At 29.9% G+C, this 24,688-nt stretch overlaps 1 protein-coding gene across 1 annotated transcript in view; it reads right to left on the bottom strand.

Annotated features, from left to right (window-relative positions):
- The window catches only part of LOC116766301 (protein O-mannosyl-transferase TMTC1-like), a 63,805-nt gene extending 39,861 nt beyond the window's left edge, over positions 1-23,944 (bottom strand). Inside the window, exon 1 of the mRNA XM_032656117.2 lies at positions 23,655-23,944. Coding sequence (XP_032512008.2) covers positions 23,655-23,944 — 290 coding nt within the window. The remainder of the gene's footprint in view (positions 1-23,654) is intronic.
- Positions 23,945-24,688: the final 744 nt, after the last annotated feature.

The raw sequence follows: 24,688 nt of genomic DNA, 5'->3' as shown, positions 1-24,688 counted from the left end.
TCTGAAAAAAGTGATCAACAATAAAAAGGTTATCTTAATTAATACGGGACACTATAAAAATTGCTTAGTATGACAAAAAAAGAGAATAGTTTTAAGATAGAAGATGAACATTATCTAAAATATGTGTTGCCAAGTAGGACGTCTGCTCCTTTGTCACCTTTGATATATAAAAAAAAATCTCTATTACTCCAAAATATTCGATACGAACGGACGGAATTTTAAACCGAATTAATAATGCCATTGGCTATCTTTAACGGCAACTGAGAAATAGCATGATTAGTTGAAATACACTTAGATACTTTTGTAGCATTTTAGTTAATTAGTGAGGTGATTTTATTCACAAGCGTTATTGATAATAAATATTCTAATGAATAATAAAACATCATTCTGAAATTATTACCGATTGTTTTTTTAAATCCTTATGTTTTGAATTTCGCAAAACGAATTGTACTTTTGTCGGATTACGTAACACAGCGTTATTCGTCCGCAACAAATCAACTCGTCTCCTTTGTTATCAACGAAGCATTATAAAAACAAGGAAAAAACAAACAATGCGAAATTCTATTTTATGATTACGTGTGAGCTTTGTGTTTTTTACATTTAGCGTGAATTGTTACCTCTACAATTTTTTTAATATTATTTAATTTATACGTACATTTTAACTCTTAGAATATAATTTGTTTAATGAAGAATTCTTTATTCGCTGTTAATATCCTTATATAAGTTTCAATCGTTACTACATACGTAGAATTTTCAGATTTCGATTCATAAATCTACTTTGATGACGTCATCATTGAATATTTATTAATGATTAACTGAAAACTTTCTGTACGTAGTTGATGATTTAAACATGTGTAAATGGTCTCTATGTGTATCGTTGTACTGTATCTGCGGACGTAAACTTCCACCTCAGTGAAACTTGTGAAATTGAACTACAACCAAAAGTTATGTTCTGCTTTTACCATATAGTTAGTTCTTTTGAAATCAAATCAAATTTGAATTTTGAAGGTGGCAGAGCCTAGCTGTGGTTAAATTACTATAGCTCAAGCATGGACTGGCTCGACCGGGGAAGTACCACCCAGTCACAAAAGATCGGCGTGAAGTACACTTTAATGACTGCGTTTCGCCCGATGAGTGAAAGAGCCGGTTGCCCTTTCCCTGTTTCCACCCTTTCCTGCCATTTCCTTATTTCCAACCCTCCCTCTTCCTCAATAACCATGGTTGGCAACGCATCCACAACATAATACTTGTTGTGGTGTCTATGGGCGACGGTGCCTATTGCCCATCGAGTAGGCCTCCTGCTCGTTTGCTAACTCTCTCATAAAAAAAAATTAAACGTCTAGTTCGCAACATTTTCATAAATCAATTTAATTATACATAAAATAAAAATTGATAGTTTTGATTTAAAAATTCGTTACTATTGAAGGTTTTCATGCTTTGTAAATGTCAAGTTTTTTAGTTTATCATAATTTTGTTATTTATATTATTCATAAATTAACAGATACAGGATAAATTTTGATATTTAAGGCATTTAAATGAAGTTCAATTTAAAACAGCGAATATTCAGTACATTTCTACAACTGCGTTCATTTCACCAACCGACTGTAAAAGCTGTTCCGAGAGCAAAAATTACATTACATCTGAGACAACTTTAAAACGAAGCATTGGAACTTTTGCACTATTCCTTTTAAATATATTTAGTTTTATATATGCATTGAAGTCGGAAATTATAAATTTTGTGAATATAGCGGAGATGAAGAATTCGCTTACATTATAACTTGAACTTTAAACTTTATTTAACGATGAAACTGAAATACACTTTTCTATATAAATTCATTCATTAAAGTAAAATTCTCGAAACCTCTTAAATAAAATGACTTTGTCCACGTGGTTCATTTTAGAAAGTGCTCCTACGTTTGAAGTGGATGTTTCGTATACGGACGTGAATGTATCGTGAAAGGATTACAGATAAGAAATAGTGATTCACTAGTGAAAACTGACTCTAATAGAATAAATAATTGTTAAATCCTATTACTTTCTTTGTACAATACCAAGTAAGTAATACTATTTTTTGAGGTCAAAAGTAAACATATTTTAAAGTAATCGATCACTATTTCTTTTTTTATTTTTTTGTAACAATTAACACTTTAACAGACGCACAAAACTCACTCATTTCGAATAATAATATTAAAATCAGATCTATTCTAGCATAACCTCATTATAAAATATTCAATAGTTGCTAGAGTAACCTTTAAAAAGTATTTAAGACAAGTCAGAATGTAAGTCAATAAGTCAGAATATCGTAAAGCACTTGTCATTAGTGCCGCGTCACCGCTGGTCACGTTCGTTTGTGGTGTGGTTCGGAGCGAGTCAGACGCTGACATAATGTATACATAGCCGCAGGATGACGAACTGCTAGATGACTTGTTTTAAATGGCTAAACATGTATTGAGTTTTGAACTTGTTTGTTATGAGAAATAAGATATTTGATACCTTACAAGTACCATACTAGAGTACAGTATTTAAAGTGAGATGTTGTTTTATGGTTAATGGAAATGGTAAATAATTTTTAAAGCCTTAGCGCTATTAGACTTTATATAACATTATGGTTGCTATAAATAAAGTCAAATGGAAAATTGTAAAATATGTCGAATTGTGACGACTTTCAAAGATAACAATCAATTAAGTTTTATGTAGTATATTTGTGTTGAAATACAATCATATTTTATGACTACAAATATCGGGTTATACTTTGAATATAGTTTTCCTGAACACCATTTTCATTAGTTTCAGTGAAAATTGCGGGAAGTCCATATTCGATGAAGGGTTTCATATTCGCGATGTAATTAATAATTTTTTCGTCAATAAACGGTAAAGTTCGAAATAATCTGAAAATCAAAACGCTATTTAAAGTGGTGGGTTTTATGAGAGAAATAATTACTTAGCACGTACATTTCTGTACAGTTATATAACGTTAATGGTCATCATCAAAGTTTTAAAAATAGCTATAAATCTTGAAAATTTAATTCGAATTGATTATTTATCATTGAAAATGACATTTTTTAAAATATTATATTTTTTGATGCAGTTTCCTCATTTAACACATATAATTCTGATAGCGATTGGACAGTTGAGGTTGATTTATGATCTTGATTTGCATAAGAGGCGGAGATCAAATGTACCATTTTATTCGATTCACTTTGAAATCAATCACAGTCAGTTGTATGGTTAGTTAGTTAGGTTTTAGTACCCGCGTGTGCTGCGACATGTCTGCTTCACAAGTGAAGCTTGATTGTAAATCGGAGCGAGACCAACGGCTTATATGAAAATTTCATCAAAAAAGAGAAGTACAATATTGAAGATACATTGATATTATATTTTTTCGGTGAAATCTAGAATAAAATTGAATGAAATAAATAGCATTTATATATTAAATAAACAAGGTAACGCTAATGTACAAGGTACATATAATATTATGTTTTTGCACAATAATGGTCCATCATATGATGGTACAGGTTCAGGTCATGTGATGATACGAATAAAATTCTTTCATGCCGGTTAAAAAAGTTAAACCTGATAAGTTGTGCTAAGATTCATCCGATGCGTATAATCAACTCCTATAACTAAGGGTTTATTGCATAAAACCAATGAGTGATTGTGTTTTTTATAACTGTTGGTGGACATCCATCAGTGTCACGCGCCGGGATACGAACGTGCTCAGTTTTGAAGTGATATAACAGAATTCGATTTATTTTTACGTCATTGTCCAGTTTTCAAAGTGATAATATTTAATATGATAATTTAAACAATGTTGTAATTTATTTATATTAATTTACATACAGACGTCGAAGGTATGATAGGGGGGATTGATTAATAGGTTTAATTAAAGCCGAGGGCATCGAACGTGTGCTCCTATATCGGGGATTAATATTTTTTCCCGAACTGGCCTGTCAATTTTATTAATGACCTTCATTGTGCGACCGCGAGTCGGATTTTTATTGGGTGTTTTTTTAATCGCTGTAAATTGGATTTTTTCGTCGAGTGTAATTAATCGCATTCTTGTAATTTCTTTTTTATCAGCTAATGGTTTTTATACGGGCAGCTTTTTTTGTGATTGTACAATAATTTACTAATTGAAATAAATTATGATATATTTTGTTGTAACTTTTCGCTTATACATGTTTTCTTTCTAGTATTTCTATTTGTATATATGTATCTGTGACGCCATAATTTTGATGCTACTTCATCTGTAGGCTTGACGCTCCCGGACCTCCCAGTAATTTATGACCAGTAAAACTGAAAGCCGTAAAAATTGTTGTTTCTGTTTTCATTGCGAACGAAACAGTTATACCTATTGAAGAGGAATTTCTTGAGCCACATAAGAGACTTAATACCGTATTTATAAACGGTTTAGGAATGCCAATTTTTAAAAGTTCAAAAATTGATATAGTATGTTAACTTTAAGGTATAGACATATGCCACTGTGGACTTTTCTGTAGACCTTTAAAAGATACACAAGTCCACCATATATTATTTTGTTATATCTCAGACGGCTCATGTTATCCCTACATCTTAAACAAATATCGTTAATGTGCACACAAGTAAATACAAAAACTTAACAAATTATCATAACTGTTTGATAATCAGTGAAGTAGTTTTTTCCGTTTATCGCGAACCGACAGACGGACAGACGCCGCGAGGTACTTAGTTTCATAATTCGTATTGATATATATATAAATCAGATTGAACGGCAATAGCCACCAAAAAAGGATGTTTTGCATGACTGCAAAAATTTCAATTACCATTCAATTCAAGTCTTTTCTTTACAATTCTGAAAAAGTTTGTACTAAGGTTTTCTAAATATGTTTTAAGAATATTCTATACCAAATCCTTACTTATTATACAAATAAAGCAAATTTTTGATTCATCTCACGTATATTAACCATTTTTTTTTAACCCGACTCTTCGATTACTTTACAGTAGACGTGTTCGTGAGAAGGCAAGGTATTCGTCAGGAAAAACATGGAAATAGAGTTTTAAATAAACCATATATAGTTTGTTGGACGGTATATAGAGATTATTTTAAACATGTGAGCCAAGTTTTTAATCTAATATTTTTTTAACAATGATATTTTTATATTGTATATTCTCAAAATTAAAAAACATATTAAAAGATCCTTTTTAGTACAAGAGCAATCACCACCAGGTGAACCAACTTGATAGGTACAAAAAATATTCAAAGGACCGTCAGGTGTAAACCTAATACATAGAAATATTATTTTGCAGAGAGGTATTATATAACATATGTTATTCATGAATTATATATTTATATATAAAGTAAGCTACTTATATCTTTAATAACCTGGTACTGATTGTGCTCAATGTTTGATAAGAAAATATTTACATAAAAGCAATAAAACGAACAAGGTCCTTAAAAGGTAGGTTATTTAAGGAATAAAATAAACAGTCATGTATGTCCTTAAGAAACTCACAATAGTTCTTCAGATAAAGAGAAAATTTTGGCTGAAAACTAAAGAGGGAAGAAAACCGTAGATCTTTCTCGCATCCGAACGAAACGATACACTTCCTGCTTCCTAATCCAAAGCAAAGGATTCGTATAGTTTGTCTGCGTCTGTGATTCCTTCGCATTGTAATTTAGAAGTCTTAGAGGATAGGGTGGATAGCTTGTTACTGAGAAAGTGATACACCGCCTACGTCTTCATTTCAACCTACCAATGTGCTGGTGGAATGACGACTGTCCAAAACTATAATTATAAAAAAGAGTTATCTACAGAATATTTAAAATTTATCTTTGAAATACTTACTTATTTTAGAGGAATAAATTAATGTTGTTGTGGTTTTTTCGCGAATGATTTAATATAAATAAGCAAAATTGTCATTTAAAAATAAATAAAACATTTTTAACGAACGCGACCTCAGCGTTAATAAATTGGTGTTATTGTTAGAAGGTTGGAGAATAACTCGGCAAAAACTGTTTGTAAAATTAGAGAAACAACATATAGAGAAACAACAAGATATGTTTATGTATTTAAAAAGTGTAAACCTAAAAAATATTTCTCATTATAGTCACTTCATAATTCTACTAAATAAATAATGTAAACGTAACAACTTTTTAAAAATAATATCCAAAAAGTATGTATTGATAATAAATAAAGATTTTGTTTCATATCAGCAGTCAACTGATCACATTTCTGTGTAGTAAAAGTTCGGTTAATATTCAGTTATTGGCTTTATTCAGGAATTAATTATTGTGTTCATTCACCTGGAAAACGAGGATAACAGTTCGGGAAAATAAATTTAAATTTTTATGCAACTTTAAATTCGGTTCCGTTATTCAAAATTAATTATAACTTAACAATTACTTCAAAATGTTGCAGATACAATAACTTAGGAATCTTAGAGACATAGTGGTCTTATTGTCTGACGGGGCGGTCGGAACGCGACCCTTTTACATTACCCAGGCTCGTTTCATGACAAGGTTAAAGGTCAAAAGTTTGGGAACATTCCTGTCAGCTGTTGATAGTAACAGAGATATAATATTTTATAAATCCGATCAAAACAGAAGTTTTCCCAATTCATTTAATATGTTTTATTAATTTAGTTTTATGAAGCAACGAATTAAACAAATAAGAATTCAATATCGGTTTCTATACGAAATGATTTTTCACGCAGGATAAGTCTAATGCAGCGGATGGTCACGATATTGTTTAATAAAAGCTAACATTATACTTTTGACATGAATTAAAATAAATTGTAAGATAATAGTCATTTCGTTGTAACCATTATATGCTTCAGGTAATACATTCTGTATCATTTTTAATGCATTTAAATGAATAGTCTCCGTGTAGCGGTATTTCAGAGCACCGTCAACAAGATACTTCAAACGATTTAAAAATGACGTTCGTTTATGGTTTCGACTGTTTGAAATTATAAGTACTAGTGACAGTCTGCGTCGGTCTAAACGAAAATTGTTTTATACCGTATAACAATTGAAGTAACTAATACGGAATAAGTCGATAAATTATTCACTATTAAAATTCACATTAAATCGATGTATTTAAGAATGAATTTCCACGAGAAGAGATTAATGAACACCCCTAACAACATTAACATATTCTTCGGTAGGGTTCGAATAAAAAAAGGTTTTATTTGACATGGTGTTTCGTATATGTTATTTATTAATGATTACATATCATAATTAAGATGTTCTTATTCATTACATATGTCTTTAAAGATGAACTGATACTTTTAGGCATTAAACATCATTAACGCTAGATAGAAAATAATGATTCGTAAAATTTATGTATAAAATAATTTTAATTGGATGTTTCAGAACGCAATTGTGCTGGTATTTAAACGTTTCGATATTATTAATAGCAAGGAAGGTAAAGTATAAGTAAAGAAGGAACGAACAAATACGAATAATTTAACAAGCTTTAATATATTGTGAGGTAATTTTTATCCTTTATAATAATATACAGTTTTAACAATAATTAAATTTGGTGTCGTCATGAAAAAATTTGGCAAGGATTCATTGCTATAATTTATATGTATAAAACCTATATAAAAATAATGAAAAAAATATAGATACATAAAGGAAACTCTTTACGGGAAGCTTTATTCAATAATAATAGTGATTAATAAAAAAACAACACGATATCTGTTTACATTTCTTTAATCCCTCTAATTTAGATTTTCAGAAACGAATTGTACTTTTGTCGGATTACGTAACACAGCGTTATTCGTCCGCAACAAATCAACTCGTCTCCTTTGTTATCAACGAAGCATTATAAAAACAAGGAAAAAACAAACAATGCGAAATTCTATTTTATGATTACTTGTCGGCTTTTTTGTATAACAAATTGTCACCCCTACCAGTTGTTGTCATATTGAATGCTCATTTAACGAAACTGAATATAAAAATGTATAATTTCGTTAGTTGTAGCCAATGCAAGTATCAAGTTATTTGGTATCTTTTGTACAGCTTCCAGGGCTCTATTTCGCACCGGCGGGTTCTATGAATGTAGTTGTAGGAATTCAAACTTCCAGCTTAGTTTAGCTTGTTAAAGCGCACTACTACAAAAGTTGTGCATTATTTTAAACATGAATATATCCAGGTAAAATTGTTAATATTTTATTAATATTCTATTATTTTGTATAAATTAATGGTTTTTAAATAAATATTTTAGATACCAATGTAAGCACACAGTAAATATCGTCCTTTTATTATGTAAAGTTAATTGACTGGCATTATTTATTAAAAAAAAAAATTTCTCACTTATTTTTGCAACAAAAGCCATAATAAATCATAACCATGCAAATAATTAGTGCATTGAATCTAACAAAATATTATTTAGTACCGTAAAATATATTATTAAGGGTAATATTAAATTGGAGAATTGTCAGTCCAAATATATATATATATATTATATATTACAAATGATAATATCTCTACAATTCCAAGTACATTCATTTCTGACTGTAAAATCTGTTAAAAGAGCAAAAATTACATTACATCTGAGACAACTTTGGAACGAAGCACAGAAAATTTTGCACTACTTTTATTAAATAAGTTAACCTTTAAGATAGTACTGGACAAAATGCGAGTGATAAGAATTTGGTCTTAATATATACAGCATTTTTTTAGGATTAGATTTATATTTAGAAGTCATGTGTTAAGAGAGTTTTTAAAAATAGAAAAATTACACGCGACAAATCTTAATTTGCTTAAGACTACTAATTGATTATTCAAGCCGGCTCATGAAAAAACTCATAAATAATTATAGGTACTATAATTTTTCGACAAAAACCTATACATAAAACGAATATCGCTATTTCCTGGACCTCAAAAAATCCAAATTTGATGGTATTTAAAAAACAACAACAATATTTGTATAATATTGTCAATGAAGTTCTTTAAAAAAAATTTGTCTATTCGGTTTCGTTTTGAGGGAAAACTTTTCCACAGCAAACTTATTGGATGCATTGAGAATAATAGAATTCGGCTCATAACCAAGATATTACGCGCAATAATAATGTCAAGTAGATCTTACTCTTGGAAGAACAATAGAAATAAATAGAAATCTATATTCTGTTACCAAATAATCATTTTTTAGCAACACCTCATTCTTTTTGGGTATTTTGGGTAATGAAAGATTCGTCTCAATCTGTAGTGTTGCAATGACGAAATTATTAATGCAAGCTGATGTAGTCATTATAAACACCACGTTTTTAACCAGAACCAATTCAACACATAAGATGTATTTCTTTACACTGGAATATTTATCATTAACATAACACTTATATTAAACAGTTTAGGCGGAACACTAACGTTGACGTTCATTACGCACTCGTCATTAGTGACGCGTCGCCGCCGCTCGGGTAACGTCTGCGGTGCGCTGCGACTCGAATGTTCCAACGGGGACACAATAGTATCATAACATACGTATACTAAACCAGAATAAACAACAGAAACACACGCGTCACTTGCTTTTAAAAGAATAGTATATTGGAATAGAGATTTAATATTGAACTTGTATAAGTAAAAATAACAGACGAAACATCAATGTGGGCGATGTATTGATATTTTTTTGGATTGCTGTCATGATTTCGTCTACTTTTATTATAAAGATATCTGCATCACAATTTTCATGGAAAGATTTTCTTTTCAGAATCTAATTCTAGTTACTTAATAATTCTTAGTTAATAAGCTTATTTTTAATTAATTAATCGAAATGATTCTGTAGATATTTCCTTACATATTAGTATTATTCTGATATCTTTGAGTAGATGGTTTATTCCTTTTTGATTTGATTAGTTTGATCTAAAATATATTTCTCTGATTTAGTAGAGACAGCAATGAGGAATATATCTTACGTAATAAGTCTATAAAATTCAAAAAAAAACGACTTCAAAAAAACATCATGTTATATTGGAGATAAACGAACACTATTACTATTTTCTTTCCAATAAGCTAATTTAATATCTACCTAAATATATACAATATCACATCACCTTCTGATGTCGGCGCCTTCTATGGATTAATTAAAATATTTAGTTAGGTACTAAATAAGATTATATTTTAGGTGTTTAGTTTATTTTCGTGCAAATGTTTAGAATTTATTATTAGATATGTTAGGTTAGGAAAGAGTATTTAAGTGTACTATTATTTTTTACTTTTTAGTTCCTATGTTATTATTTTGAAGTGCTTTTTTTTGCTTAAAAATAAATTATTTCTAACTTTTTAGTGTTATTATTAAATAGGTACGTAGGATAGAGTAACTTTTCAAGAAGGGGAGACCTTCATTACTTGTTTCTTGTATAAAGAAGAGAGGAGCCCAGGAGTCTGGAATTGACAAAAATGAGCGTCTAAAGCGTAATAAAGATATAAATACAGGATGACGTCTTCCGGAATCACCCGGAAAACGTGTAGACATATTTTTTCAAAAGCCCATTTATATAAAAACAATTGATTTCCTTCAATATTTTTTGATATCTTTGAATTTTTAGAGAATCCCATTATAAAAACCTGACTTCGTGACCACAAGACCAACGGAGTATGCAATCTTTTAGACAACAAAAGAATTTCTTGAATCTGTCCAGGAGTATTAAAAAAATTTGGGAACATACAAAAAAAAATATTCTGATGAACCTCCTCCTACTTTGAAGTTAGTTAATATCAAGATTATAAAATCTGTCTTTTGACAATGAAGGTCAAACAAAATACACCTTAACTATTACCATTACTTAATGTGTTTTATGTATGCCTACGAAATTTAAGGATTCCTCTAAATTTTCCCAAGATTTCATAATCATGTCTTGTTGCAATCATCATGAAAGACTTGACTTTACCATCAGTGAAGTTCGCCCTTAAAAATAAATAAATCGAAATCGGTTGGTGTTAAAGTCACTCGTTCAATTATCGCACACATGCTTAATGTTTATTTTAGACTTGTATGGTTTTTACCATGGATGCGATTGACAGAACTGGACCAAATTGAAATGGGACGAAACGGTAAGCACCAGCTTTCAAATAAAAAATCTTTAAAATCGCTTCAACCAGTCGAAAGTCATAAGGTAACAAACACTTTTTTATGTTTGTTACCAAATAACTTTACTTAGGATATAACACATAACCTTACATACGTAATACTGACCAATTGATGACCTCCTCCTTTTTTGAAGTCGTTTTAAAAGACTATAAATTTATAAAAAGCAAAATTTTGCAGTGTTATAAAATTTTCTAGACTTTATCTAAACACAAGTTGTGTAAAGAGTATTCTATGTACTAATGTAATATTCTCCTATAACTAAGGGTTTATTGCATAAAAACAATGAGTGATTAAATTTTTTATAACTGTTGGTGGACATCCATCAGTGTCATGCGCCGTGATACGAACGTGCTCAGTTTTGACATATCATCTTTTTTTGTATGTTTTCCTATAAACTTTAACTGAAACATTTATTATAATAGAAAAACAATAACGCGTAGAGTATATTCAAATATAATAAGTTTTCCTGCCAACGTGAGAAGGAGTTGGATAAGAGATATTAATTAATAGGTTTAATTAAAGCCGAGGGCAGCGAACGTGTGCTCCTATATCGGGGATTAATATTTTTTCCCGAACTGGCCTGTCAATTTTATTAATGACCTTCATCGTGAAACCGCGAGTCCCATTTTAATAGGCATTTTTTTAAAGATATCCTATATATTAATTTTCGTATAAGATATTTAATTGTTTTTTATATAACATTTTGTTTTTAATTAGAGGTACATATATTTATTGGAGCTTTTAATGTACATATTGCGTTATTACAAATGTTGCTAATAGGGTGTGTGCTTCTATGTTAAAAAAGGCATTAGTTTTACAGAAAAACCTATAAGAACTTTAAATATAATTATGATTAGTATTTTTTGTTCTTCAATTTGTTTTGTTATTATCATGAACTCTTACTGACATAAATAAAATTCACAAAACAAGTTAAGAAGAAATAGAATATGCGAATTTACTATTTATACATATATTACTTTTAAATAAAAGTAATCAGGAATGTAGTGTTCAAAGTATTCTTTCTTATGTGACAAAGGTTTTTATTTGAATCGAGTGGAATACACAACTTAATATACAATAAAATGTTTTAGATGAGACTAAGTTTTTCGGATGAATGATTTCAGTTTGTCTGCAAGCGATCACGTTTGCTGTGAAGAAATCGAAACGTCGGAATTATGTAGATATAAAATAATAAAAAATGCGTAGTATCCGAAAAACTTATTTTCATTGAAATGTGTACGCGCGAAAATCTTACAAATAAATTCATGTATCAGAAATCTAAATTTACGTCGTCTTAAATTCCCAATATTACAGACTCACACTTGCAAACGCTCAAAATGATTGAACAAATATGTTAAACCTTTAAACATTGACAGAATGTTGTAACAGTCTCTTTAAGTTTGATTTTGTCGTTCTCGAAAAATCTTCTATAGAAAATGTATTGGTTCTTACATATATGACAGATATCAAAAACGATACTAGATTAGCCATTTTCTAAATTTAGATTTTTATTACGGCCAAAACATAGAATGATCTAGACAAACGAAAATAAACAGAATTTCATTGCAGATAATGTCCAAGAATGGCATGCGAATGGAGTTTGCGACAAGTCAAAGTTAGATATCTGCTGTGAGGCAATTGATGGCCTATTTTTACATGGAACAAAGGTATCGGATAGCAATAAAAATGGCATAAAAATATTTGGAAGAATTTTAAAATAAAGTTGGCTGCACGTATTCTTTCAAAAATTTTATTTGCGATATCTCATATCAGAGGATGGTGTCTGGTAACATAATATAAATTTTTTTTGGAAACCAATACATTTCTAGTTCAAACGGACAAAGAAATTTGCTATATAAGCTTTTGCCTTAAAGTTTTAATACAGTCGAACAAAACTATGAAATGATTGAAAAGACTTTCACTATAGCTGTTAAATATTATAGGAATAACTTATTTACATTTTCAGTCCTACTTTTAAAACACTTATAGACAATACTTTAGATTTTTTAATCGATAATGAAGCACCCACACAGTGAATAATTTGAAAGTTATATTTTTTGAATGTTAATAATTAAATCTCAAATCTTTAGTTCTTTAATAACTTTAATGACAGGAAACACTTGATGCACTTTATGATTTTGTTTTGAGAGCGGTAAATAGGTTAAGTGTGTATAGCTCAGGCAATATAATGCCGATACAGCTTTAAGAGGCTTGATACTCACAACCTCCTATGTAATTTATGAACACTAAAACTGAGAGCCGTAACGACATATTTTCTTTCTAGCTTAAGGATAAAAAAAATAAAAAAAATCTATTTCCGACATGAAGATTATAATTTGTTGTGTTTCTAATCTTGTTATATTAGCAGATATTTTTATTATATACGTATTTTTAATTAAGTAGCATTTAAAAACGGGTCAAAATAATAATCCTAAGCACTAAAATAAGAGGTTCAAATATAAGTAAGTTTAAGTATCGAGTTGCTTGTATTTTTAAATAACCGATAAAATTTGCATCAATTTTTTGTCTAATTTAATATTCATACACAGCGACTTCAAGTTATTGAATAGTTGAATAACTAAATAATACTTAAATGGTCACTATATACTGTATACCATATATTTTACACATCTATAGTGTTACTTTCTTTCAATACCTTGAGTATTCCTTATTATATTTATTTAACGCATAGTTTATAACACCGCGTTCCAATGCCGGTGTTCGTGATAGTAAAGATTCACCTTATACTCATGTAAATTAATCTTTCATTCCATATGTACATAGTTAAGAGAAATTAATTTTAATGTATGTTAAATTTAATGTGTAGAGAGAGAGAGAGAGAGTTATGAATGAATATTTTAATATAAAAGATTGAGTTCCGATTACACAACAGTCTTTGAAAAATTAAATACTATAGTCATAGTCAACTTTAGTATCATAAAGGTTATGGGAGTGTTTATGAGAAAGAATATAGTAATCAAGATAAATTAAGAAACAATATTATCAAATGTAGGCGTGGGAAGAACGAGAATAAAACGACCACAGTCCTTGAACAATATTTAACAGGAGAAATTTACTGACTAAGCGATGTGTACGTCACCAATTACTTTGTTAATACATTTGATACTCTTGAAATACTCTTAAAAGTGTATATCATTGCTATAAAATGAACATACTCTTATGTATCTTATTCTCGTATGTAGTATAAATGAGAGGTAAACACTTCAACGTTGTATTTTTCTTTTCTATTACCATAGAGTGTAATCAAAAAGAAAAATTAGCAAAAAAAATAATAATAATCGGTTAAAAATTTTAAGTTCACATATAACATTAACAACAGTTTTTGTTGAGAAATAAATAAAAAGTCTCGGCTTGAAAGATGACTATTGTGACTTTTTTAAGTAAAGCTATGGTTTCTTTTTAAGTTCTACAGTGTTAATGTAATAAAAATTAACATAAACTTACAATATCACAGATACTACAAGTAAGGGTCTTAGAGACCTCATGCTCTGATAAATAGACAGAATGGAACGCGACTTTTTCACATAACTGAGACATGTTTCATGTTGAGGTAATTTTTTTTATATATTTTTCTCTTCTGCTAATAATCGTAGAGATATAACATCTACCAATATTATCAAGTAAACATTTTCCTCTTTATTTACTGTTGATAAACAATTTAGAATTCAGTATCCTTTGACAAAAGCAAAACATTTCTGACTGATATTAAAACCACTGTGGTCTAACACATTTTTTTAACGTATAAGCCAACACAACATTTCAATTATCAATTCTATGAATAGATTGTTATATAGTACGTATAAATGAATAAAAATAGACTGAAACGTTTTGAACATTTCCATGTAACCATTAACACGACTTAATACCTTGTGGATCAATTTTTTGCATTTCAATAAATATACATTACGAGATTCCAGTGTGCCATAAACGAGAGATGCTCAAAAAGGTTTGAAATACTCACGCATCTGACATGAGTTTTTTTTAATTACTATTTGACGTTGTAACACGTTATGCTCTTGTTGTAATATATCATATTATAAGTATTTAAATCAAAAAGACCTGAATCAATTGTCACATCTGTGGAATATCAACATCATTGGAACTTCTTAAACACATCATTGCCGTTTAAAGGATAAACTTAATTTAGAGTATTAATTCGTTAATTAAATACAATTCAATCGATTAATAGAAACATGGAATATTCACGAGAAGGGATTTGGGGACATCTCTAATAAATTTACGGTATTCGTAAACAAGCCCTAATATTATAACGAGGTGTGGATGTTGAAGATGAATGAGGTGAATATCATGTAATATCTATGGCTGTAATATAATATTATTAAGTAGGCACGCCACTTTCCTACTATTCTAGATTATTTCATATAATATCTTTATTGTATGACGTATATTTCTTTGTCTAGACGACACTTGGAAACGCTTTTGTCTAATATATATTTTATGTGTTAATATTATTTCTGTATGTTTTTGTAGAATTCCTTTCTAATTTACTGAAAGTTTATGTTGTGTTAATCTGACAAACGCAAAGGAAATCCCTCGTTTGCATTCTTAATACAAAGATTAAAAAGAATATTTAGATTTCTCGGGTATAATTTTAATAAGCTTCTGTCCATGACGTCATTTATATTTTTTATTGAATATGCTACTTACTTATAGATAAAACATTTTAGAAATCGCCATTTTTATTCAAATTATTGTTGAAAGAGTTCCATTTCGTAGCTTCAATCTAAGGACTTTATTAATGAGTTTCCATGCCTCCAATATTAATTAGTTAATAATTTCACAATGAATTCATTGGAACCTGAAGAATTCCGAAGTTCTTGGAAAGAGCTCTCAAGTTTATATCCGAGTGCTGATTTGATATAATTTTATATTTCAAGTTTGAAAATTGAAAGGTGTGACGATAAACTTTTATATTAATAATTCTTTGAATTGTTTAAGAATCACAAGTTTCAGAGTTTAAGATAATGATCATTCTATTTATTACGAAAATAATATAAACGATTCTTGTGTCTAGTTTGTTGCGTTAAAATCAAACTTAGCTCTACGCTGATGTACAACAATACAAAAAAGATTTTTATCTATATAAAATATGTTATGAAAATAATTACATGGGAAACATTTCGTGAGTGTTAGTTATTTACAACTACGTATATTTTAAATTGTGACAAAGAAAATTTTGGATTAAATTTTTTTAGCTCATAACTGTTTGTAACTTCAAATTAACAGCGTACTAAAGACATTTTTTTATAATAAAATACGGTATCTACATCGAAAAAAAAATCTATCTGCTTGTCTGTTTGTTCTGGCTTATCTCTGGAAGGGTTGTACTGATTTGGCGAAAATTTCCTGAGGTTACTTTTTAACCGACTTCAAAAAGGAAGAAGTTCTCAATTTGATTAAATGTTTGTTAAGGTCCTTTCAATTAAAGGGCAATTAAAAATATATTTCTTTATTTAAAAGAGTATTGCTCTTTGGTAGCTCCACTATCGCTTATGCTGGATTCCAATCCTAGAAAATAGAATAAAATCTTATAATAGTATCCTCTTATAATGCATACCTTCGGCAGGGTTTAATATGCGGACAGAGCCGGAGGCAACAGCTGTTTAGTAATTATTATAGAACCTTCAAAGACTAATAGATGATATTTCTTCACCACCATGGAGCAGACGTGAATTAAAATGGTTGTTCATACATTTTAATATTATTTCTTAGTTGCTATTCAAATAAAAACTATGAGGATGAAAAATGAAAATACTTAAGCTGCATTTCTGTACCAAAAACTAATTATTTAATAATCTAGCAAAACAAAAAGTAATTAATCATGTTTAACTCCAGTTTGTATATAAATACACTTCCTAGTTATTTAATTAACATTTATTAAACCTAGTACACAGCAACTGGCTCACTGTTAATGTTGAATGAAATTATTCAGGTTATAAAACTAAGCTGCTATTTACACAGGACATTTTATTTTAGTGAGCTCCATACTGAAACTTTTCTTAAATACTCTACACATACAAAAACAGGCATTATGAATGTATACTCTTACAACATACAAATAGTAAATATGAATTTAATATTACGCTTAAAAGGTTTTCCTTTCACTCTTTGAATTACTTTAAAAAACTAGAGTTACGTGCAGCTATACGATCTCGACGACTTATTGGGAAGTTTAATTAATTTCTTAATTTAAAATTCTCTACTTTAATTTTACAACAACAACTGTTTCCAAAGTCACTACTGTTACGATATAGAACGAAACATATTATAGAATAATATAGCAAGAAGAGAACTAGAGAATCGTTTTAGTCTCAAGACCAAAACTTGGTTTACCCACAAGAAATATTAATTCAAATTTAATGGACTTCCTAATAAAATATCTTTAACAATAATTGTAAAAGGCATTTAATGGCATTCTATGTTTTGATTATTTTTTGGTCACAATTTTATTAGTGACTATAAGTACATATACGTCGTGGTGGCCTGGAGGTAGAATGCTCGCCTTTCATTCGTGAGGGCGCGGGTTCGAAACCTATCAATTACCAATGTGATCTTTTCCTGAAACCTCAGCAGTGGGCTCCGATAGGTTGTTGATTATGATGTTAATTCCAAATTATAGTTTTTCCGTATAATTTGTTACAATTACCACTTATTTAAAAAATATAAACAAAATAACAAAAAAACCCTCTCAGGATTCTTTATCTTTGGAAAGGCTGGGGGTGCTAATGTAGGTATCAAGAGATTTTGTCAATCAAATTTCTAAGTCCTCAGAATCCAGAGTTAAACAGTAGCGCTCCGTTTATTTCACATATTTCAGAGTTTCGCAAGGAACTCAAAATATCATAAGGATTTCTCACTAACCTAGAATTATGATATTCGGCTAGACACTAAAACATAGCGAAAATAAAGGAAAATCTGAAAACTCTAAATTTCCAAATAAATTACGAAATACTCTTTTCTTTACAAATAGTAAACTAATTGGATCCTGCATCAAAATACAGGAGCAAGCGCTTTACGTAACCTAACGTGTTCTTGTTAAGTATTGCAAGTAAGTAATAGTCATATTTTTGGTCGTTTTTTGAACATGATTGAGGTACTAACTACAAAAGTTTCTTAATCTCTTGCACTATACAATAAAAAAATAAAAATAATATTAAAATATCATAGACTACAATATGAAAATTCATTTCATAAGTCGGGAACAGCTTGTAAGATAATAAAATTCATGTCTCCAAAGTTCGCAGGCGTCAGAATACTCATAACGAATTTCATAAACATGAGAGCTAGTTTATTTCATCACAATGCAGTGAAATTTTAGGCAAAATTCGAAAAGAAAGTCACATGGACACTGTCTTTACCAACTTTTTTACCAAGTATTGACATTATTTTTTTTATAGCTGATATGAGACTTTTTATTTATACAGACATGTTATTGTGTTGCATTACGTTCTCAGTTTCGAAAACTAGCAACTACATCTGGTAACATATTTAACAATATGCAGTTGGGTGATTACTGTATCGATCCAATTGCCTCTTAGGCGTTTTGCCAAATTTTGCTGGAGATTATCCGATACTTGGCTGTTCTCTTGGACCAGTTTCTTAAATTTATATTCGTTTTCTCAAATTAACTTCCCCGATTACTATGTGAATTTTAAATATGCAATTCCTGAGATATTCATGTGCATTTTGATGAATACCACTTTTATTAAAAATGTTTTGAACAACGTAATTTTTTTCGGAAATAATTAAGTATCAAATTGATCGAATAATGTTTAAAGATCCATTATTTATTTAAAAATTATGACATTCCGATATCAAGCGATAAAGATTACTATGAAAAAAAGTTCATAAAAAATATAATGTACATAACTTCAGCTCCGACAGTCTGTGTGGTTATGGAGCCGAGTGAATGCCAGCAAAACGTATTGTTCAAACATGACACAACATTTAACCCGTGATATAATTAAATTCATAAGAGTGCATTGGTTGGATTTACGCGAAAATGTGAAACTAGTAAATGTTAATGATCTTTTTATTCTAAAACTCATTTATTTGAAAACATACAAATTATTTGACACGTAGGTCGTGGAGTGTCGTGGGTTTAATAATTGCTTTCATCTACAGATGTCTCGTTTATTACTGCACATAAGTTGACTCCCTGTTGTAACAACCCAATACGCCATACATCAAATTTGAATAAAACAACGAATGTGCTAGTTCATTCGGAGCGGTTTGCCGGCCATTGCGTTACGATGAAAATATAATGGTTTTAACATTCTATGTTTTAATGGTTTTATTTAAAACATAGAATGTTAAAATATTTTACCTCAAACGAGAGGTTCTTTTGAATATGTGTTTATTTAATAACATATTACTAAAGACTAAATATTTTTTTTTTATAAATATACAAATCTATAAACTTTTAGTAAATTTTCGTATTAATTATTATTCTTATTCAGTAAACTAGTTTAATCTTTATATCTTCCAAGACACATAAACTTCCATGTATTTTCCTTTAAATTGAATGACGCAATGCTTTGATTTTGCACTTTTATAACAGTATTCTTCCTGCTCTAATATATTTTACTGCACATTAAAGTTCAAACATTTCTACTTCAATCTGGCTCCGAGAAGATACCATCTTTTATGACAGGACTACGTGCCAAAGGAGTAAATAGCAAACGAAAAGATATCCCCATCTATAGGTATATAACAAAAATAAAGATTGTTAGCATTCAGAAAGAGGACTTTAAAGGAAATAATAAAATACGACACGTTTATACTATTAATACTGTTAAAATACCTCACTTTTATAGAAATATTTTGGAACGACTTCTATAATTTATGGGCTAGCTAACTAAAACGTCAAACCCTAATATATGCATGCGGAGCTTCATTTTTATTCAACAGATTTGTATAGCTCGTATAAATTGTGGCATGCAGCGATTGTGTCGTAAGTGCTTTACCTTCCACAATAACAGCGTACCAAAAACCTTTATTTGAAAGCTGACCATATCAACTTATTTTACTGAAAATTTCCACTACATATAGGTCATTGGCTTTTACTCGTGGGAAGAAGCGCTATGTGCTAATCGTAGGGAGTAATTTAAGGACCATAGACATTTCAAAGTTTCAATATAGAAAAGTCGTGACGGTAACATACAGAAATACATTCAGAGAAACGCTGAAAATTTTCCTGGGTTAAAGAACCTGATAACTTTAAACAATCTCAGAATAATAGTCGACAAGTTTTATTATTTATATAATACTTCCGTTTTTGTTAAATAAAACTGTTTTTTATTTTATACGTACTCGTATATTGAATACAAACCTAATATGTAAAAGGAACATGTAAAATAACATTATTAGCCTAAACTTTGTATTGAAAAAACGCTCTTTTTTAATTGAAAAAACTATTAATTCCATAAGTGTGGCTTGATTTCTTAAAACAAAGATTTATTAGTCTTCTCAGTATTATAATATTCGAGATGTTAAAATTCCAAATTATTAAATGCTAGTCTTGTTTTGTTTACTCCCTTTTATATAATTTAGATTCAATTTACCTTAACAAGAGGAATATTCACAACCGCCCTTAAACTTTCATAAGAATATTCTGTTTCGCAGAAGTTAATAAATAATTGTAATAAGTTAATGGAAAATATATAAGTCTGTAAAACCGACAGAAGAAATCGTGATTGAAATTAACATTGAAGGCACTTTAGAATCATGAGAAGTTTAAAAAAATCACATTGATGAATTTATTAATTTTTTTTTTTTGGAATTAAACGATTATAACATCTTATATATAAAATATAGAGATTAAATTTAAGATATTATAAAATACATATTTGATATGAAATCGTGAAGCACTCTAATATTTACGCGCTCAAAGTTTCAAGAACCCGCATTGAAGCAATTACAGTGAAATGCGGTGAGCGGTGTCATAGCATCGCGTGAGTCTCATTACCGCATTGCGATACAACGCTATAACTCATGAAGCTTACAAATTGCTTGCATTCGTCACTAACTATTGTTACGGCAATAGAAAAATATTGCTTATTTTTTTTATAAAGTACGTGGACTTACTATATATGTATATATGGAATAATAGTGTAGCAATGGACCCTTTTACTTTATAATTTCCTGTACTCAAACATGTGCGTATTTTTTATTGTTGAATTTGGCGTGAATGAGATTAAGTAAAGAAATGTTTTCGTGGTTAATTTATCACGGCTAGCATTTAATTTCCAAGGGTTTTCGAGCTACTCATCGCTGTGTCGTTTATCACAGCTCTGGTCCATTGTCTTGAGAATCTCTGACCTACTTACTGCAGTTTTTGTTAAAACGAAACAATTAAAATTCGACCATAACGCACGTCCTTAAAGTCGGTTTTATAAACTATACGAGAGCGAATGGATGCCACGTTTTCTAGTATCTTCATAGTATAGCTACAAAGGACATTAAAGTAATGGTTAAATGTAGGTTCAAAAACTTATATGACTACTACCTTGTATTGAAAATGTTTTTTTATTTCATTCAGTTGAGTATTAAGGTGCACTTAAATCATGTATTGTACCTTAATTCATTCCGATTATAATTATGAATGAATAGTAATATGTATATAATAAATAGTGCAATAAGCTTGTTGGACTACAACAAAAGCATTTAACCATAAATTATAAAAAATAAATAAATATGAGTCTCAAAATAATTACAGAATTAGTTCTATCGTCGAAAAACCTCGATTTTCATGACAAAATCATATTTTTTATCAAACATTTAAAAAATATTAAAATATCACGTCCAATGATATGTATTTCTCATACTGTAATTAATTTTTCTCTAACGCAACCTTTACGTTACGGCTATCGTGCATTTGACGGCGTTTTATCATTTTATACAAAGGAACATTCACTAAAGAAATTTAATATGCTCCATTCTCCTCCAGGTCTGTGCAATTTTAAGGATATTTAAACACGCCTTTCCAGCAAAGACAAAGGATGGAAATTAAAAACGCTCATCACATTATTTACACATTTCTTAGAAACGTGACCAAGTTTTACATATCACTCTTATACAGGATATCTAAAACTATTTTGTTCAAAACACGACAGTTATTTAAGGTGCTGACACAAACCAATCTCAAAAGGAATAAATATGTATAAGACATGATAAAATCATTTCTGGTTACAAAATGAACACCGTCGAAGAGACGGAAGAAAAATAACAAATAGGTTTCTCTCCATTCACATTTCTTATATTATCTACATCTATAAAAGATATCTGAATCTACATACGAGTATCACACGTCCCATTTCTTCTTACACGCAAAAATTTTTTAACAAAAATATAAGTCGCTCCTTGTAACAGAGGATGGATTTTATTTTGAACGATATAAGGATTCAAATTCCGTGTGCATAGCTATGGAAACTGTTAAATGTTTTTGCTTCACCGCATGTAGCCTCCCTGCACTATATTAGACTTCATATCCTTGTTTGAAACGTATTTGATAGTTGTGATCCACAAAAAACGTGGACATATTGAAAAATAGCAACAGTGAAATTGTTTCAGCTATGTTCTTTTAATATTACACAAAAAATTTGGTAAATGTTTAATTTTTTTCCAAACAGTGAAATACGTGTTTTTAAGCATCTACATCACGGAGCATTTCACAAAAAAATGTTATTTAACTGGTTCAAATTCAATGTCATGAATATCGTTAACGTATTACAAACAAAACATTCCAATAAAAGAAGTCATGAATATTTCCACGAAGGTATATTGATAGTTTATACTTTAATAAAAATAAATTGCCATCACTACAGGAGTTAATAAATTTCGTAAGTTTTATCCGGAATCCCTTTATCCAGCATGGTTTTCGGTTATCGGTCTCACGGGTCAGACCATTCTTTCCACTATTATCGTATTAAACCGACTCCAACATTTGTTTAACACCAAGAAAACAAGATCGTATGATATACGAGGGTGAAGGGGACATCGTGAGACAAAATAAAAACACACCTCAATTTTGAGGCCGACAAAAATCGTAAGTACGATAGATCTGGATCACCTTACAGGTTCTGCCTAAACAAATAGTTTCTCTCATTTTTTCGGCTTCTAAAGTGAATTTTGATAGGCGTTTTGTTTAGATTATAACATTTACCAAGTTTTGATTGAATAGAATTTTCTTTTTTACAACTTATTAAATATATTTTTGTTATTATTATTCTATATATTTATTTAAGGTTTATTTCCAGATATTCAGTTCATCAAACATGTTTTGCTCACAGCGAACCTCTCAAAATCAAATAAAGCGAGGAACGGTAATGCGGAAGTAACACCGCCAACAATACTAATGACACCCTAAAATACAATAAAGTAATACCCAGTGCACAAGCTTTTAGCTATACGTTCTGAATAATTTTGCTCGTGATACCTTTTAAAACTTCAATTAATTAATAAATGTACATCATATTTTATCATAATAATAATTGAGTTCTTCTTGTCCTAGAAATAGAAGCAATATAAATTTAAACTCACCAGAATGTCAGCGTGGTGAGCGGGCGGTAGGACTTGTGGCTGCCCAGATCAGACATAGGTGTTCCCCAGAAATCATTCTTAAATATTCTCAAAACAGGATTCACCCCAGTGACGTCACCGTTGGACACAATTGCCGGGATATCATCGTGCACGAATTCACCATTCAAACTATTGGAATACGTCAAAGCACCGACGGACGCCACCAGTACGTATATCGCAAATTCATTATCGCACAAACTACGCCATGATTTCACATTTGCTCCACGAACCGGAATTGGTCGTCGACGCATGATTGATGCTATTCAAATAACATTACTCACATCACTCAATAAACATGCTAATAGACTTTCAATTGAGAATAAAAGTTTCGGTAACATTACTGGGGTTTCGATTGCAATGAAATATTAGTTCTGCAAAATATATGGTGCTGTCGTATATACATATGTGAATGTGTGATGGATAGGCAGCACATAAATCAACGACGCGGGTCAGCCAAGGACCCTGATGTCATATTCATGATTCGCCTGAAGCTGAAGATTCGTACCAAAGATTATCTTCATCAGTTTTCTACGATTGACGAACACATTAATAGTCTCAAATAATAATTTATTCTTTCTTTCAATATAATTCCACTTTGTTCGGTGTTTTTTATCTGAAACAAAAAAATAATTTTGTAATATAAAAGTTTTTACTAATTACACAACAGGACGTCATTATGACGAAGATATATCGAGAAACTTTTAAAAAATATGATTCTTCTGAACTCGTAATACTTTTCAAATATGTTTTTTCTGGTACAAGGTTTTCTTGATTGTTTAAAAAATTCGATCTCAACGCATTTATAAATATGAACGTCTTATGTTTCAGATGATAGCGAGTCTTATGAAGTGTACAAGTCTGCAGACAAACAGGGAGCGCAGTTACTGTAACTAACGCATTTGAAATGCTAATGTTATGTTTCCCTAATTCAGTTCCGCACCGAACGTATTAAGAACACGCTGACTTAATTTAACGAGAGCTTAATAGTAAGATGG

Source organism: Danaus plexippus, chromosome 15, assembly GCF_018135715.1.
Source record: "Danaus plexippus chromosome 15, MEX_DaPlex, whole genome shotgun sequence".
NCBI classification, from domain to species: Eukaryota; Metazoa; Arthropoda; class Insecta; order Lepidoptera; family Nymphalidae; genus Danaus; species Danaus plexippus.
The sequence above is the reverse complement of the archived record's forward strand: the minus strand, read 5'-3'. Positions and strand labels throughout refer to the sequence as shown.